A 17950-nucleotide genomic window follows, 5' to 3' on the forward strand; every position below is an offset into this window, starting at 1 on the left:
AGCTGGGTGATTGGTTAATTTCGAAATGTTCGTAAGGAACTCGATGTGAAGCCTAATACCAAAGAATATGCAGACGCTTTTTTCGAAGAATAAATGAGCATTTAATTTTTTGTTCGACATAGCGGAGCTTGGAGAAATTTTTCACGAATCTTTTATTTATGGCGAACTCCAGTGGAACATTTTAAATACGATTTTCTTAGCAAAATTTTAATGACGTCATCATTTTTTTTGTGAGGATAGACAGATAAATTTTAGTGAACGTTGCACCAGTAATCTGGTTAGAAATTTCGGAAATTACTTGTCTAATCGAATCGGCAACAGATGTCAGAAGGACGAAAATGGAAAACCTACTTTTTCATATTCTAGAGGAGAACATATAAAATTATTCATTCGTTAAATGTATTATTTAGCCCTTTCTTTCATAAGAATATTTTTTAATTGATGTTTCTTTATATTGTAATACATTCATTTTTACAAGTATCACATTTTTAAAACATTTTTTTGGAGGGATAAAACCGAGTTTTTGAAAGCGCCTTCATCTTCGTACGGTTGGAATTGAGAAATCTTGCGAGAAATCATTTAACTGAAATCGTCAATTACTCAACTTGTTTATCTTAGAAGATTCATGTTATCTCTCGAGCAGTTCAGAGATCTACGATGAATCGGGAAAAGTGATACAAATTTAACAGTCTATGGCCTTTAAGAACTCGGGCTTAGTTTTAAAATCCAGCGGAGGTAAATGTAAGAGGCGCGGTTATTTATGTAAACGTTGCGAGGTGTTCTAAGGGTGGCGCGTTAATTATGCACATGATTGTACAAAAGAGCTTAAATTTATGTTTCCTGAAACAGTAACGTTCTCCGCATTAAGTCCGTTCGGATGAATTGTTCTGAAGAAGTCGGTGAAACGAAGCAACAAAGGTTTTAAACGCACTTGTTTCCTTGAGAATGATGAAAATGTTCCACAGTGCGTGGATTCGAGCCGTCTGAAGCAAACTACCCGTATGAAATATTTTAAAGGCACTTTACATGCTCGATCGGTGCTAAAAGTAGAAAAACCTGAACCGCAAAACCGACTCGTAGCAGCGCCACTAAATATTTATCAAGTCTGGCGCTCTCATTTTTTTTATATTACTTTTATCCGGGATCTTCCGGTTTCGGCGTTACGCGATATAAGCAACATAAGTATGCTATCATCTAAGCCGTTGTTATAATTTATGCAACAGGACTTAAGAGTATGAGTACTTTAAGTCCTGGTAAGGCATAAACCATCTCGTTGTGAGTTATAACGAGTGGGTTCATTACGCCAAGTAGATGGCTAGATGGGTCGTATGTTTCCTTAGGGCAATAAGGCTTAATTTATATTAAAAGTTTTGTCAGCGGTGGACTGATGTGACTTTTTACCATTGAATTCTTGAGAAGGGTTGAACTGAAAATGGCTTAATTTTTGTTTAGTAAAAAGTTAACAACATCCTGTCGGCTAGCTTAAAGACTTGTGTAAACAGGTGGTTGTTAGAAATATGTTTCAATAAATAGTTTTTTTTTCGAGAAAGGAGTAAATTTTTTGTCGGATACCACATTTTGGATGTAGTTTAAATTAGGCTGGTTTAACTGGTTTAATGATCGAATCACACAATTTTTTTTGTAAATTGGATATTGGATGTAAAACAGGATATTCAAAATAATACATTCATTTGACGAAATATATCAATAGTTCGCAAGAAAGGGCTTAAAAACAATCATTTGTAATTTTGGTTTGGAAAAAAGTTCTGTGTTTTACGTATAAAAATTATAGTATTTAAAATTCTTGTACACCTAAGAAGTTGGTAATAAGTTCTACCTTATGCTCTTTCAGAAATTCCTCAGAAAATATCTCAGATAATTATTATTGTTTGCATCATATCATATCATACATGTAAAAGTGTTATACTGTTTTGATGTAATAAAAAAAAAAAAAATAGAGAGTCTTTAAAGTACAAAAATATTTTCTTTAAAGTGAAACTGGAGTTCTGAGGAATTTAAACTTTCAATTATCTGACCACCCTGTATACATAACTAAACTTAATTTGAACAGAATTTCCTTCTTTAACGTCGTATATACTAAACTCACTTGACATACAGGTAGTAAACATTTTATGACTTAAGCGGCTTAAGCCAAATCACCCTTATAAGTTAAACTGGCTATTGTATAACTTAATTCAGTTGATATATACCTAGTAAAACTTTGCAGCTCCATTATGACAACAATGGACAGTAATAATCTTTGCGGTTCGGATCCACAAAGCTTACAGTACCTAATTTCACTTCTAACGGTGGTTTGGCTTAAGTTGTTTAAGTCATAAAAGTTTTACTAGGTATATGTGAAGTGAGTTTACTATATATGTCATTTGAAACCATTCGGCAAGCTTCGGTAGACATCGGTAGTCCCAGAATAATAGAAATTATAGAAAAATTCCAAACAATGCTCTGAGTCACATAATAATAGGTCAGTTTTTAATAAACAGGATGCACAGTTAAATAACTTTATATTTTTTAAAGAATTTGCAACAACTCTGTAGGGTTTAGGTCGTTTTTAAGAATTTGAAAGCCTTTTGGTTTTGGTGTTTTTTTTTTCGAAACATAAGAAAACCGTGAGAACTTTTGGTGTTTTATTTGTTTGAATAATTTGAAAATATTCTGGCTAACTCTCACTTAAAATTGTATTGAAAACAAAACATATTGAACAGCAGAAGCTTTAAAAGAACAAGGTAAAAACTGAAATGCTGTCACGAAAACTGAACGAACGGAATAATTAATTTTGCCCGGCGCATCCACCATTTGTGAGATATTTCTTGTGAAAAAACTGAAAAAAACTAAATTAAATATACTGTGCTAAAATGTGATATATAAGTTATTAAAATTTAGCATGAATCGACATTATTAAAAAGTAAAAATCCTAAAAAATTAGGCATTTGGAGGCAACAATATGTAATAAATAACAGTAAAGTGAGTAGAAATTTCAAAAATCTTATAGCCAACTAATTGTTTAGGTTTAAAATTTTAAAATATTTAGTGTAATTTCTAAGAAAATTAAAACCAATAAATCTAAGACCAAAATAGTGGAATGTATTTATTTTGAAAGTTTAAATAAATAAACATGTTTTGAAAAAAAGCGAAATTTGTGTCAAATGTGAATTTATCTATTTCGATAAGAGTTAATATACATGTGATTGTACGTCAATAGTACTATACAGGGTGAGCCACTAAGTGCACTTTCCTTGATATCTCGTTAATCATTAAAAATAAAAAAATAGGGATCAAAGGTTGTTTGACTGGCAAATATTGAAATTATTTTCAGCTGACAGTCCAAAGGTTCCCAAGAAAATCGCAATAGTCATTTTTTAAATCTGTGTTACAGTAATATGTGACAAGATAAATCAAGGTACGTTTTTTGTTGTGGTATAAATTATATTGATTCTTAATATAAAGGGTGTTTATAATATTTTTTTTATATTACAATTTTCAAATATCGATATTTCAGTTTTTTTCAAATAGAACACCATATATTTGATTATTTCAACTGTTTTCTTTTTTGTTAAATATTTTCTATCATTAAAGTTGATGGTTTCTACAATTTTTGAGTTTTTTTAGAGACATACTGACATATCGCAAGAAATAAAATAAAAAATAGAGGCAGATGTAGTAATAAAATATAGGGTGTTCTACTAAAAGAATTGAAATGTCAATATTTGAAAATTGTAAAGTGTCAGAATTTTGTATGGACACTCTATACAATAAAATTTGATTTATCTGATAGCACAACAAGGCGCATATCTCTGTTCTTTCTTTTTCTTTCCATAAAATATTGTAATAGAAATTATAAATGAAACCCTATTGAATATATAGGGTGTTATATTAAAAAAAAACAACACTGTACAGTTGAAAATAAATAGGTAAATACGGAAGCCTGTACGTGAAAAATACCATACGATAAAAAAAGCCTCTAATGGGCCATGAAATAATTTTTTTATTTTTAAAATAATTATGCTGGCGCCATAGTTATTTGACATTTTATTTGATACTTATTTGACCGTAAATATCAAAATTAAAGAAGGATCATGTTGGTGTTACTAACATCATTATTACAAAAATAAATTTCATGACCTACTAGAGGTCATTTTTCCATCCTATGGTATTTTAACAATGTGGTGATGTAACCAGAAAACAGGACACTAGTATCGGTTGTACATAAAGTCACCAATAAGCATAGTTTCTTAAAAATCGACGGTTTTTAGACTCTATTTGGTAATTTTGATCTGTGAATGATCGATCGTGTGTATTCTGTGCCAAGATATGTAAATATTACAAATACGTATGTATTATGTATTAACTTAGCAATTTATTTTAACCTCAAAATATGTTGACAATATATGATATGCATATAATTGACAGCTTTCTATTGTGATTAACACAGTGCCCGGAAATATGCATAAATACGAAAGTGTAGTACAAAAATGTAGGTTTTCCGTTTCCCAATATATGTATTTGCGGCATGTCTGCTGATGATTTATTCGACAAACAAGCAAAATATTGGCACTACATACTCTCAGACTGACTTCTATATTACATAACACAAAAGCATCTTTATTTTATTGATGACGTAATTTAGAGCAAAACTTACGAAAATAATTTCTTCGATAAAGAGCGTTGCTGCATACAGTAATTTAAAAAAGTAAAAAAAAAAATGTAATCTTATTTACATCGAACCCGACGCTTCTGAAATACAATTGGTTGTAGTTCGAGAGCCACGAAAATTCGTAGTAAATAGCTTAATTTTTTTTATTTGATCCACTTCCACCCGGTCTTCCGGTTTCGGCGTTGTAGCAACGTAAGTACGCTGTCATCTAAGCCGTTGTTATAATTCGTGCAACAAGACTTAAGAGCACGAGTACTTTAAGTCCTGGTAAAGCACAAACCAGCTCGTTATGAATTATGGCGGTGCGTTCATTACGCCAAGTAGATGGCTAGACCATGTGTTTAGATGTCGTCTGCAGATGATGAGTACGTGTAGCTTAATTACCCACCCGCTCCCCGTTTGCGTTGGTCCCCGCAGCGCCGCCGCCCCCTGTCACGTTCACGAGGGTGGTGACTAACCCCGCTACCCTTACGGCCTCGACGTTCGCCTTGGTCAGGTCCCGATGCAGCTTCCTCAAGTGGAAGAGGGTCAAAAATACACAAACTAAATTTACCGCGATCCAGAGGGCGTTCAATATGTAGTGTCTTAAGGGGCCGTGGATCAAGGGACAAGAAGGGGCTTTGTGTCCTGCTTCGCCTTGAGCCGCCAGAGCACCTGAAAGTCAACACACGCTCGAGTTAGTCTTATGGGGGGATTTCATCAGGGGAGGGACAGGTATATTAGAGAAGTGTGATTGTGTACTCAATTAAAAGTGAGCTTGGAGGAAGCCAGCGAAAATTAATATATAACCTGTGCTTGTGTTTATTTGACTGCACACTGTTAAATAAAATTGTTTTATGGGTTTTTTACAGAAAGTAAGCAAGGGTTATTTTTTAAATTACTCAATTATTATTATACAAAAAAAAATCACAAACGTTAATTAGGTCGTCTCAAGTTTTCCTTAGTTATTTGAAAACTGGAACGAACAATTTCTTTCAAGTAAGTTCGAACTGAAATTTCCACATAAATGTATTGTATAGTAAAGTCGCTGTTCCGCTACTACTTCTACCCTCCGTAGTTGTATGAGCTGAAATTCAGTTCGTGTATCTACCATAGTTACACTTGAAGTAAATTTCAAGATGGTTAGTAAGAACATATGTACTCCCTTCTGAAAGCACCATTTGTGTAATAGAATCTCGTAGTGTAACAGATGTGTACATAATTGAATTAAGTTATTCACTGGCCGAAGTCTACTGTTGAGTTCTTCGTTCGAACGAATTCCCGTTGTTTGCAAATACCGCAGTCTCGACCGCTCTTGCGTAACTCACCGGATAAGAATGTAGGTCCCAGGTTTATGGTGATGGAGGCGAACCAAATCATAAAAGTGCCGAAAAGGACGCACTGAGGCGAGTCCATCAGGAGCGGGACGTCGGACAGGGAATCGGAATCGTCGTCTTCTGGGAAAACCGGAGAGTCGTTCAGTACCGTGGTCAGCATGTTAACAGTGGCCACTGTGACCAAAAGAAGGAAGGCAGTTTCCACTAGGGAGCATTTCTGGACCGGCTGGCAGTGGAGTATCGAAATTCCTAAAGGGAGTAACAGCGCCGCTCTGGCGCAGTCGACTGCCCCTTGATGGAATAGTAGACCCTGAGACCATCTAAAACAAGCAAAAAATCGGTGATAAAGTGCTTTTTAAGGAGTTTGCCGTTAGTTAAGGCTCGACCTGTCTCAGATGAAATAATCATCTAATTTATTACGCACCCTAGGCGACTGCCACGGTAAATGATTGTTCATTTTGAAATCTAAATTGCTTTATCAGTCATGGCAAATTATTAATTCGTTGCAACGTGTAATTTTGAAACTTGTGCGAATATTAAATGGGGCCAAACTTTTTGGAAGAAGTGTTAGAATACTTAGTTATGATTGTTCAGTCAAAGTAAGCATTCGCTTTGTTCGTAAGAATTATTACCGGCGTTACAAGTTTTAGGAAGAATTAATGTTCGCTCGACCAGTATGCGGAAAAATAATACTCCTATATTTTTTCTCACCTGCGACATGCGATGTTCCACGTGTTTCATGCAAAAAGGGAATTTATGATTTTTCAGTATATCGACTGAACAAGCAGTTTAAGGTTCAAGAGAAAACGAAAATAAAATTCTATGTGGTTCCTCAATGGATAAAGGATGCTTAAAACCGCAACATTGTTAATATAGAGGAGATAAAAGTTTTTACACATCAATGTTTGAAATTTCCGCAGCGGCCAACAATCTTGTTAATCCCTATAAAAATTTAATGTGAAGTTTCTCAAAACTGTATTTTATTTTTTATTTTCCGGGAGGAGTGATTATTTTATATTGTTGTAACACTTCAAAATTCACAGAATTAAAAGACCATTCTATCTTAAGGTGGCTCCGCAAGTGTCCTGTTTTATTTCACTGCCGTTAGATGTCCGTCCGACCGTAGTCCTCCAAAGAGGAGGAAAATATTGATCTCAGAGATATGACAACAATTAAATTAATTTTTACCACAACTTTTCAAAAAAAAAAACTATGAACTATGATACATCAATGAATTCAGAAAAAAAAACTACAAAAATCTGTCAATCAATCTGTCTGGATTGTTAAAGTACAGGTAAAGATATGTTTCTAGTGAGCTTTTCCATGTACCAAAGGATTACGTGTTAATAAAACATCAAATGATCGCGATTTTATTCACCAGCTCTAACAACTTTTACACGTACTTTGCTGCACGAAACTGACTTTTAAACAAGTGCGAAATCCAATAATTTTCAATTTGTTTTTGCACCAACTGCTGCAAACGTTTTCCGCAATTTTCTAAAATTGCTCCCATGCAAACGCAGCGTGGCGTTTTGATGATGAGATTTTCCGCAGTACTAAGCTGGAATTTTAAATAAACGCATTGTTTAAATTTTGTTTGCGAAAATTATTTCTCGCATGTTTACACGAGTGTTATCCGCGACGGGTATTTGCTTTCACAACTTGCAAACTTGTTCCATTCTTACTTCCGTACTCACGTTAATGGTTTTATCTCCAGCCCCAATTTGCAAGAAACTGGGATTTTTCTGTCTTTTGGGTGGTTTTGGAGTTCAGAATGGAATTTCCACAGATTTATTTCCGTTACCATTTCACTTTCAACTGTAATTTTGTTTGTTTAAGCCTCAAATAACTGTTGATTTAGGAAAAGCGAATTGCCATTACTGGAATTGTAATTTCGCTATCGATTTCAGAACTGCGGCGAATTATTGTTGTAACAAACCGAGTCGTCTGAAGGGTGACATTTCCAATATCTTTATCAATGAAGTCCAGTGTTAGAAGATTTAAGTGATTTACGGCGGGGTCAGCTTTTCTGTTGACTCGTATTTTTGACGATTCCAGCAATTCAGTTGGTGTGATTTGCTGATTGGGAAGTCGCAGGAAATGTTTTTGATAGGAGGTTGTTACGGTTTGTGAAAACTAAATTGAAAGTATTACTCATCGATTTCACATATAGCGTTCCTAATGGCGTGAAAATATTTATTTTAGCTCAGACGTCGATAAATAAGCTGCATTTTAATATGTAATGTAACTGCAAATGGCTGGCTAGTTTTAGACCTGTTTAGTTATTTATTTATTTATTTATTTATTTATTTACATAAGTAGTAAATTGTAAATAAATAAATATATTTCTGAAGATCAGTATGGTCGTTGGTCAGTTACAATTAAAAAAAAATAAATAACCTGAAACATGGAAATTTATTTTTCGCGGTAATCAACTCTTTAATGTCCCCACCAAAAACAATCCGAATAATAATAGTGGATAGATTAAACTGGAGAATTGTGAGAAATGTACTGTGGCCGAAAAATGAATAAAAATTTGTTGCACAAGAAGAGATTATTATTGACAACCCACCAGATTGACATGCGCAGGGAAAATTTGACAGTTTGTCTTTATATTGTTATTATTATTATTGGTTCGTAATGTTTCGAAAATGTAATCAATTCATGAAGACGAACCTCCGGAACGAAAGACAAATAGTTAAACTACGTTATGCAGTAACTACATCTTTTTTTTAGATGTAAAACTTCAATTCAATGATAATTTTCAAAATAGTAAACGCAAAGAATTTTTTTATCGAGCTGTAAGTTTCATTCCGCAAATTGATCGCTGTGACGTCACGCCTATAGATCTGACACTAGTGGGACATTACAGTTTTACCCAAAGCGGAATGGGTAAATCGTGAACTGAATGTCTAGATTTCCTTGTGTGGTTCCATTTAACTTAATCAGGGTTTGCCTTGTGTCAATAGAATGCACAGAGTGTTTATTTTGGGACTGTCTCTCTTAAATTATTTATTTATGAAGATATATTGTGGTTATGTGGAAGCTTACTACTGGAAATTTTAACATATATAAAAACCAAATTTAAGTGAATAATCTAGTCTTAAATACAACCAATTTTCTTGACAATTTGTATTTTTATATTATCGTACGTTTTTTACTTCCGGAGCATAAGCCAAGGAAATACTGTAATCGAATCCATCGGGCGACCGCTACTTTTATGTTTTTTCGACGTTTTATGACCCCTAAAGTACGAAAAAATAGGTCTCCCGTTTCTGTCTGTCTGTTTGTCTGCCGTTTGTATGGATTTTTTTTAAACAGATAATGATCTTCGAAACTATCGGATCGATTGTTGTCAAATTTTCGTTGTATGTTACGGATAGCCTGTAGATGGTAAAACGCTAATCAAAATTTGTCTGCTCAATGCAACAATGAAATGACGTCATCACCAAATTTTGTCATCTTACAATTTTGTCGAATAAATGTTATTTAAATGTTAAATGGTTGTGAATTTGGGCTTTATGAATCCGTGTTGAATGTTTATCCTCGAAAATTGTAGATTTGGGATTTTCCCGTTTTTTTATTCTTCAATTTTTCGATTTTTGAAAGTTTCAGTTTCTGGATTTAAAATTTTTGGATTGCCCAATTTTTCTATAGTTCAGTGTTGGGAATTTTTGGGCTTCTCGATTTTTTAGTTTCCGATTTCTGAATTCTGCGATTTTTCAATTTATGGATTTTTGAATTTCTAAATTTTTTACGTTTCTAAATTTTTCGATTAATCGATTTCTTGATTTTTCCATTTCTCAATTTCTCGACATTTCAATGTTCGACTTTTCAATTTTTCAAGTTTTTGAATTTTCAATTATTCGATTTTTTAAGTTTTCGATTTTTTGGCTTTTCGACTTCTCGGTTTTTCATTTTTTTAATTTTTTGTAGTTTTTCGATTTTTCTATATATCGAGATTTCGATGTTGTGATTTTTTGATTATTGGATTTTTCGATTGATAGATTCTTTTAATTTAAAATTTTCCGATTTTTAACTTTTCGGTTTTTCGATTTTGGCTTATTTCAATTCTTCAATATTTCGATTTTTCGACTTCTGCACTTTTTGATTTGTCGATCTTTTGATGTTTCGATTTATCGATATTTCAGTCTTAAAATTGCGCTTTTTCGATTTCTGAGTTTCTTCGAATGTTCAATTTTTCGATTTTTAAAATTTGGATTTTCGATTTTTCAATTTCTCGATTTCTCAATTTTTCGGTTTTTCGATTTTTAGACTTCGATTTTTCAATTTTTCGATTTTTAGACTACGATTTTTCAATTTTTCGATTTTTCCATTCTTCAATTTTTCGATATGTATTTTAATTTTTCATTTTTTTAAATTCTATATTTTTCGATTTCGCGATTTTTCAATTCATCGATATTTCCCTTTTTCAATTTTTCGAATATTAAAATTTTTTGTTTTTCAGTTTTTTCATTTTTCAATTTTTTTAGTATTTAAATTTGATATTTTTCATTTTTATGATTTTTTGATGTTTCGATTTCTTGACATCTCGGGTTTTCGGTTTTTAAAATTTTTTGACTTTTCGATTTATCAATTTTTCAACGTTCGATTTTTCAGTTTTTCGATTCTTCGTTTTTATTTCATTTTTCAGTTTTTCGATATTTTAGTTTTGGGATTTTTCTATATTTCTATTAAATTTTTCGATTTTTTAGTTTTAAATTTTTCAATTTTTCGATGTTGCGATTTTTCGATTTTTCGGTTTTTTCGATTCTTCAATTTTTCACTTTTTTAAATTTTGGATTTTCGATTACTCAGTTTTGCAGTTCCTTGATTTTTCCGTTTTTTTCTTTTTTAGACTTCAATTTTTCGATTTTAAATTTTACATTTTTGAATTTATCAATTCTTCGGTTTCTTGATATTTCGGTTTTTTGATATTTTGCTTTCTCGATTTTTCAATTTTTCCGTTTTTCAATTTTTCCATATTTTAATTTTTCCATTTTTTAAAATTTAGATTTTTCAATTTTTCAGTTCTTTGATATTGTTATTTTTCAATTTTTCGTATCTAATATTTTTTCTAAGTTTTCTGGTTTTCAATTTTTCAATTTTTTCAATTTTACGATTTTTTCGATGTGTCGATTTCTTGACATAGGGGTTTTTCGGTTTTTAAAATTTTTAGACTGTTCGATTTTTAGATTTATCGATTTTTCAAGTTTTCGATTTCTCAATGTTTCAACACTTCAATTTTGGAAACTTTCCAATTTCTGGATTTTTTAATGTTTCCATGTTTTAATTTTTCGATTTTTTGATTTTCGATTTCTCAATCTTTCGATATTTTCGAATTCTCGGTTTTTCAATTTTTCGATTTAAAATTTTTGATATTTCAATTTTTCACTTTTTAAATTTTTTGATGTTCGGTTTTTCGTTTTCCCGATTTGTCGATTATGTCGGATGTTCCGATTTTTTGATTATGAATTTTCGATTTATGGATTTCTTTTATTTCAAATTTTTCAATTCTTCAATTTTTATCGTTTCGGTTTTACGATTTCTCAATTTTTCGATTTTTCCGCTTCTGAAAATTTCCATTTGTCGATCTTTTGATGTTTCGATTTCTCATGTTTCAGTTTTTTAATTTTTCGATGTTGCGATTTTTCGATTTTTCGGTTTTTTCGATTCTTCAGTTTTTCGAGTTTTTTAAATTTTGGATTTTCGATTTCTCAATTTTTCGGTTTTTCGATTTTGAGACTTCAATTTTTCGATTTTTAAATTTAAGATTTTTAAATTTATAAATTTTTGGGTTTTTTGATATTTAGATTTCTCGATTTCCCCATTTTACTTTCCAAGCGTAAGCAAAGGAAGTATTGTAATCGAGTCCGTCGACCGACTCTCTACTTTTACGTTTTCTCGATCTTTCATGACCCCTAGAGGACGAAGAAATAGATCTCTCGGTTCCGTCTGTCTGTCCGTCTGTCTGCCGTCCCGGATTTTTATTAGACAGAAATCTCCGAAAGTAGGGGCAAGTGGTACGAGATGGGACGTAAAAAAACTTTTCTTCATAATTTTGGCAAATTTAGATTTTTTCAAATCATATATTGTTTTACTGTTAGGTAAACGGTGTCGGGTAATGTAATCAACCCCCAAAACTTAAAAAACAATTTTTTTAACGTAAAAAAAAAGTTGTACCACTATGTACCATTTGTCCCATAATAAACCACCGGGTGGTATACAGTGGGAAACGACAGTGTATATACTGGGACTATTCAAACGCAACTCATTATGAACAAATCTACTCACACAAAAAGTTTATAAGAATAATATATATTTTTAGTAATGTACAAGGAACATATAAGTTACAAAAGGTTGTATTGACTAAGATCTAAATTGAACGAAAGTTGTAGGATCGACCTCTGCGTCGCACCGGACACAAATGGTTTGGGCAATTTTAGAATTATGTTTTCCTTGTCAACGAAGTCTTCGTCATCTTTGTCAGGAAAAACAAATTTAGAACCAAGTAATTTTTTTAAAAATCTTACTTCAAACTCCTCATTTCGTATTGCCTTTACTTGTCCAACGTAGTGCCGAACAGTCTTTTTTGTAGCACATTTAACCAAAATGTAATCTTCTACCAAAACTTCATCTAAATTGTTATTGAAATCTTCTTCTGTAAAACTCTCCATGTCTGTAGAATCATTCGCAAACTCCTATTCATTCACGTCTTCAGAATCTGAACTTTCCTCAAATACCTTCTTCTTTACCTTATTAGGTTGCAACTTCTTCGTTTGTTTTAATAATCTTATTCGATGTTCCTCTTCAATTTTCTTTTTAACTGGTGTATCAGTTAAAATTGTTGACTGCGCTTTCTTGCTGCCTTTTCTTGTATTCTTTCTAGTAACTTTCCCAACTTGTCGTTGGGCAGATGATGCTAGTGTTTTAGGGGGTCTGTGTACAGTTGTAATACCTGTTTCATCACAATTGAAGATTTGTGTTGGTTGAAAATTAAATTTGCCCAACACTTCCCGTAAATTGGTAAAAAATTGCCCAACATTATGTTTATTGAAACTAGTCGCTCTACTCAAACTTGTCGCCTCTGGAGTACGAAGTGCAAGATCGGGATTTCGTTTTCGAAAACAGTGAGCCCATTCCACTCCAGCCATTTTATTTTTTTCCCATGATTGTGGCACATTTTTTCCATTTGCTATGGGAAATCTATAGGCCAATTCCCGAGTTGATTTGAGTGTCAAACCATAGCACATTTGCGCAGCTTCAATCAAATATTGTCTTAGAAGAGTTCCTTCCTCCGTAGTAAAAACACATTTCAAACCATGTTCTCGGGAAAAATTAAATCTCTCCTTGTCTTCATCTTCCAAACTTTTATATTTAGTAATTTTCCTATGAAGAGCAGATTTACTAACTTCATACTGGTCTGCTGCTTGTCGTATAGTCATATTTCTTGAAATACCTCATTGACGGCATTACGTATTTTCTCTCTGCTTTCTCGTAGACGCAATTGACTTTCGAGAAACCTTTTTGCCATACTTCTCCTTGGATATTTGGGCATATTGGACTCCTACCAACATTTTTTTTTCAGGGTTATATATGATACACCGCTTAAGTTAAGTATAATTGTCCCACTATATACCAGACTGTCCCAGTAAATACCGTCATGCATAAATGAAAATCAGGTACGATTTTATTAAAGTGATAGGGCTCTTATGAATTGCAACACATGCACTAGCTTAGATTCATGTTTTTGAAGTTATGGCGAAAAATTGCAAGAATTTCATGTATATTGAACAAAAATACACCCATCAACATGTTTCTCGTAACCACACACAGAACAGTTCTTACCGAAATCAGTTGGTGTATCACAAAAATACTTTTAAATTGCAACCACTGCGTTATCACCCACGTTTACTAGGATGTTGTAGAACTGAATCTTAAAATTCTAGTTGCACTGTTTCGATTAAATTTTGTGTTATACAAGAAATCTCACTATGTACCGCGTCCCATTATGTACCACTTGCCCCTACTTGAGACCGAATGTTGTGAAATTTTGTACTTATATTAGGAATATCATGTAGATGGTAAAACGCTAACCAAAATTTGTCTAATCCTCCCCACCACTAATGCGATGACGTCACTTCAAAATTGTACATAGTAAATGGGTTTTAAATTGTATAATATAACATATATCCTACACATGTAGTTTATGATTCCGAATTGAGTTTTTACCCGAAACGTACAGATTTTTGGAAAAAATCAAAATTATGAAACAACATTTTGCAATTTAATTTTCAATCTGCAAAACCGAGTGCTTTGAAATCTTGCAGATGGTTTATAGTTATGATAAGCATGATAAATGTTTAATCAAAATATATTTACTTATCCCCTCCAAAAAATTAATGACGTCAGCTCAAAATTTTGCCGAATAATCCTATCTAAAATGTACAAAATATGATCAGTCTGTACTTGTGATTTATCATTCCATTCATATTTTTTGGATTTGCATATACAGGCTGACTCAAAATAATTAATGAACGCACAAATTTATTTTATTGATTTAATCAGGAATTACAAAACCGAATGCTTTGAAATCTAAGCGAAAAAAAAACATAATGGGCATGCAGTCATTACGTTTCCAACAGCGAAGGAAGTACTGTCTAAACTCTTTAGAGCAATTTTTTCAATCTTCGCATTCTTCAGTTTTTTGAAATTTAAATTTTTCCAATTTTTAAAATTTAGATTTTTCGATTTTCTGGTTTTACAGTTCTTCGATATTTCTATTTTTCAAATTTTCGAATTAAACATTTTTTTCCCAGTTTTTTGATTTTTTAGTTTTTCTATTTTTTACATTTTACATTTTTCGGTTTTGAAAAATTTTTTGATTTTTAGATTTCTCGATTTTTCAAGTTTTCGTTTTTTCATTATTTCAACAATTGAATTTTGGGAACTTTCCAATTTCTGGATTTTTCAAATGTTCGATAATTTAATTTTTCAATTTTTTGATGTTTCAGTTGCTTGATCTTTTGATTTTTCCACTTTCCGGATTTTGATTTTTGTTTTTTTTTAGATTTTCAAATTTTTCGATGTTTCAGTTTCTCGATTTTTTGAAAAGCATTTTTCCCGTCGGTTATTTGCTTTAAATGTGTATTTCATATTGTCCGAACTTGTTCGGAACGCGTCCCGTTGGAATTTGCGTGAGCTGCGGGAGTATTATTTATGCCATTGGTTTTAACGGATTTATTGTGTTGCCATTCAGAGGCGAGGAAGAATCTGTAGAAATAACCTTCGACCATTTTTTTTTAACATTTTTAACAGAATTAATTTTAATAGCATATATAATACTTATAGTACACTGTAAAGCTATACGTGGAATTTAATTATTAACATAACACGTTAAAACCAACATTGTCTTTTTACCCTAAAATGGCAACTATAATTAAAACTTAACCGCCAAGAAAATTCGACATCAATCATATTTTTATAATAAGGTCAAGCAGCACTTATCTCGAATAGTAATAAGGCGAAAAATAGCAAACTTCAATTTTAACTTTAAGTAAAACTTGCAAAGTGTCACTTTAGTGCATTATACTTGCTTCGCAGGCGAGTTTGATCCTTTCATATTCATCCTGTAAAGGAAATATGCACAAAGTTAGCGTCGAGCGTCGTAAGGCTGCTGCAATATTAACAAGTTTGCTTTTTTTTAAATTTTAATTAGCGTTAAATTAAAAATCGCTCACGACAAGGAAATACGAAATCCACCCTTTCAGCAGCCATTTCTGCTACAAAAACAGTAAATAAATAAACATGTCATAGCATTGTCAGGAAGCCGTCAGCACAAAACCTTCTAACATCTCCATCATCCATCAATCCGCGGCCACTTTTAAAACCGCGACCGAACGTCTGCAAAAATTCGCTGAATAACTCTGCAACAAAAGACCTCTCCATCTTCTCGCTTTTTGTCTCGAAGAGATTATTATTAACCAATTTTTAAAAAATGCAATTTCCGCCGATTCGATACCGCCCTTCATCACGGCTGAGTCGAACCATCGGCCGTTTCCTGCTCCACTTCATAATTCACTTTCCTTTCTTGAAATCTTTTGTGCAAATAACTCATCCCACGTAAGTGACGCCCAGAGGAACATTACGAAGGGCGTCTGTTAAGAGTCAATATGGCCCTTTACAAATCTAATTCCGATGGCACCACCACTCAGGAAATGAGACTTTTAGGTCCTGTTTCCGACTGCTGCGTTCTTGCTCAAGATTATTATCGCTGAGTACGTCGTCACTTTAGTATGTTGTCCTGGGAGACTTCCCTTACGATATGTGGTCGGGATAACTGCCCGGTCTACGCTCCGCTTTGAGAGCAAATTGCTTATAATTTGATAAAATTAATAAAGTCGTCTAACCCGTCGATATGAAATATGCAGAGTGGCGGTGCGAGCACTGAATGGTTGCGGTTTAAAATTGTGTCTAGTGAGGTGGAAAATTATAGGCGGTGTTACTGGATAAAATAATGGATCACCTGATAATATGTTTTTTTCTCGCAAATTAATTGATTGACGAGAGTGCATTTATGTGACACACAAATGTTGTGCTCAAAAAGATAAATAATTATAAAAAAAAATATTAATTAGGGGCTGTGATCTCACCATATCAAAAATGGTGAAAGAAAATTTCACATTTTCCGATCTAATGTGTTTATTGGTATACATTATAACTTTTGTTAGATTTGGAATTCAAGACTTTCGCAGTACGTCGGAAAGGGTTACTCATTTTCTGCCAAAGCAATTCATATACATGGCCATCAAATATTAGCATAAATTTTGAATTTTATTCATACCCGACCCACAATCTGAATACTGTCAAGTGCATTAAATCACGGTTGAAATAATAAAATATACATACATTTGACGTTTATTTAAAAAGTATGTGGTACTTTTAAGAGGATTTAACTGCAGGCTTTACTTTTCGGGGATTGTTTTTACCTGTTAGATAACGAGTCAGCTTGCATTTGAATCAAATATATTCAGAGAATTACTAAGAAGATGTAAATAAAGTTAGTTTGTAATAATAAGTGTAAAACATTAGGTGAAATTATAGTTCTGTACCTGCAAGCGCAAAGTGCGTAACTCCAAATTGTCAGTTTTCAGTGAGAACAATTATTTGTGGCTCGTTTTACATACCAGAAAAATTATTAGCTTATTCTAAATATATAACACAAAATATTGAATATAACAAATAAAAAATTGTAAATACCTGAATTAGACAAAAAAGAGTCAAAATTTTTTAGCAAAAAATACCCATTATCCAATTTTATGTAAAAATGGAGTTATGCACTTTGCGCTCTCAGGTACAGAGTTGTTTTTAAGTAAGTTTTGCAGCTTTTGCTTACAAATCTACGCTTTAATAAAACCTGTCATGTCACTCGTGGCTTGAAAATTTTTTGTTGAATTCAAGAGCACACGAAATTGGCATTTTTAAAGGTTGGTTTCAGTTTGACATTAATCGAATAATTACATGAGCACATGTGATCAAAAAAATTCGTAAAACGTATACGAATTTTTTTGATCACATGTGCTCATGTGTAGCAACACAAAAAATTGCTAAAAATGCTATTTCTAGATCCATAATTGGTGAAAATATCTTAATCATAAAGTTATTCAGATGAATTTTTAATTTCATAACTTGTAAATACGTATATTCTGTGTTGGGGATTTATTGTAAAAGTAATCTCTAAAACTATCGAACCGATAACTCTGAACTGCCAGTGAAGTGCCTTTTAAGAACTTTAAAAGATTATTAAAAGCACCGTTCAGAGGTTGCTTAGTGTTCCTCTCCCAAAAGTTGACGACGTTATCTCAAAATATTGCCAACAATTCTCTCGAGATTATAACTCCAAAAGCAACATAAATGGACCAAATATCTCAGGTATCCCAGATAAAATTCGTGGCCGTATATC

The 17950-nt window shown here is 32.6% G+C and overlaps 2 protein-coding genes across 2 annotated transcripts in view; one reads left to right on the forward strand and one right to left on the reverse strand.

The window, feature by feature from the left end:
• Positions 1-17950, forward strand: part of LOC135122697 (midasin) — a 176799-nt gene that overhangs the window by 21258 nt on the left and 137591 nt on the right. The gene's annotated exons all lie outside the window — the stretch shown is intronic.
• LOC135120517 (uncharacterized) overlaps positions 1-17950 on the reverse strand; it is a 47533-nt gene that overhangs the window by 4675 nt on the left and 24908 nt on the right. The window contains exons 6-7 of the mRNA XM_064044834.1: positions 5980-6308; positions 5061-5326 (exon numbers count right to left, since the gene is read on the reverse strand). Coding sequence (XP_063900904.1) covers positions 5061-5326; positions 5980-6308 — 595 coding nt within the window. The remainder of the gene's footprint in view (positions 1-5060; positions 5327-5979; positions 6309-17950) is intronic.

This window comes from Zophobas morio, unplaced genomic scaffold (assembly GCF_036711695.1).
Source record: "Zophobas morio isolate AGI-343-1 ecotype UQ-CSIRO unplaced genomic scaffold, CSIRO_AGI_Zmor_V1 ptg000005l, whole genome shotgun sequence".
Taxonomy (NCBI): domain Eukaryota; kingdom Metazoa; phylum Arthropoda; class Insecta; order Coleoptera; family Tenebrionidae; genus Zophobas; species Zophobas morio.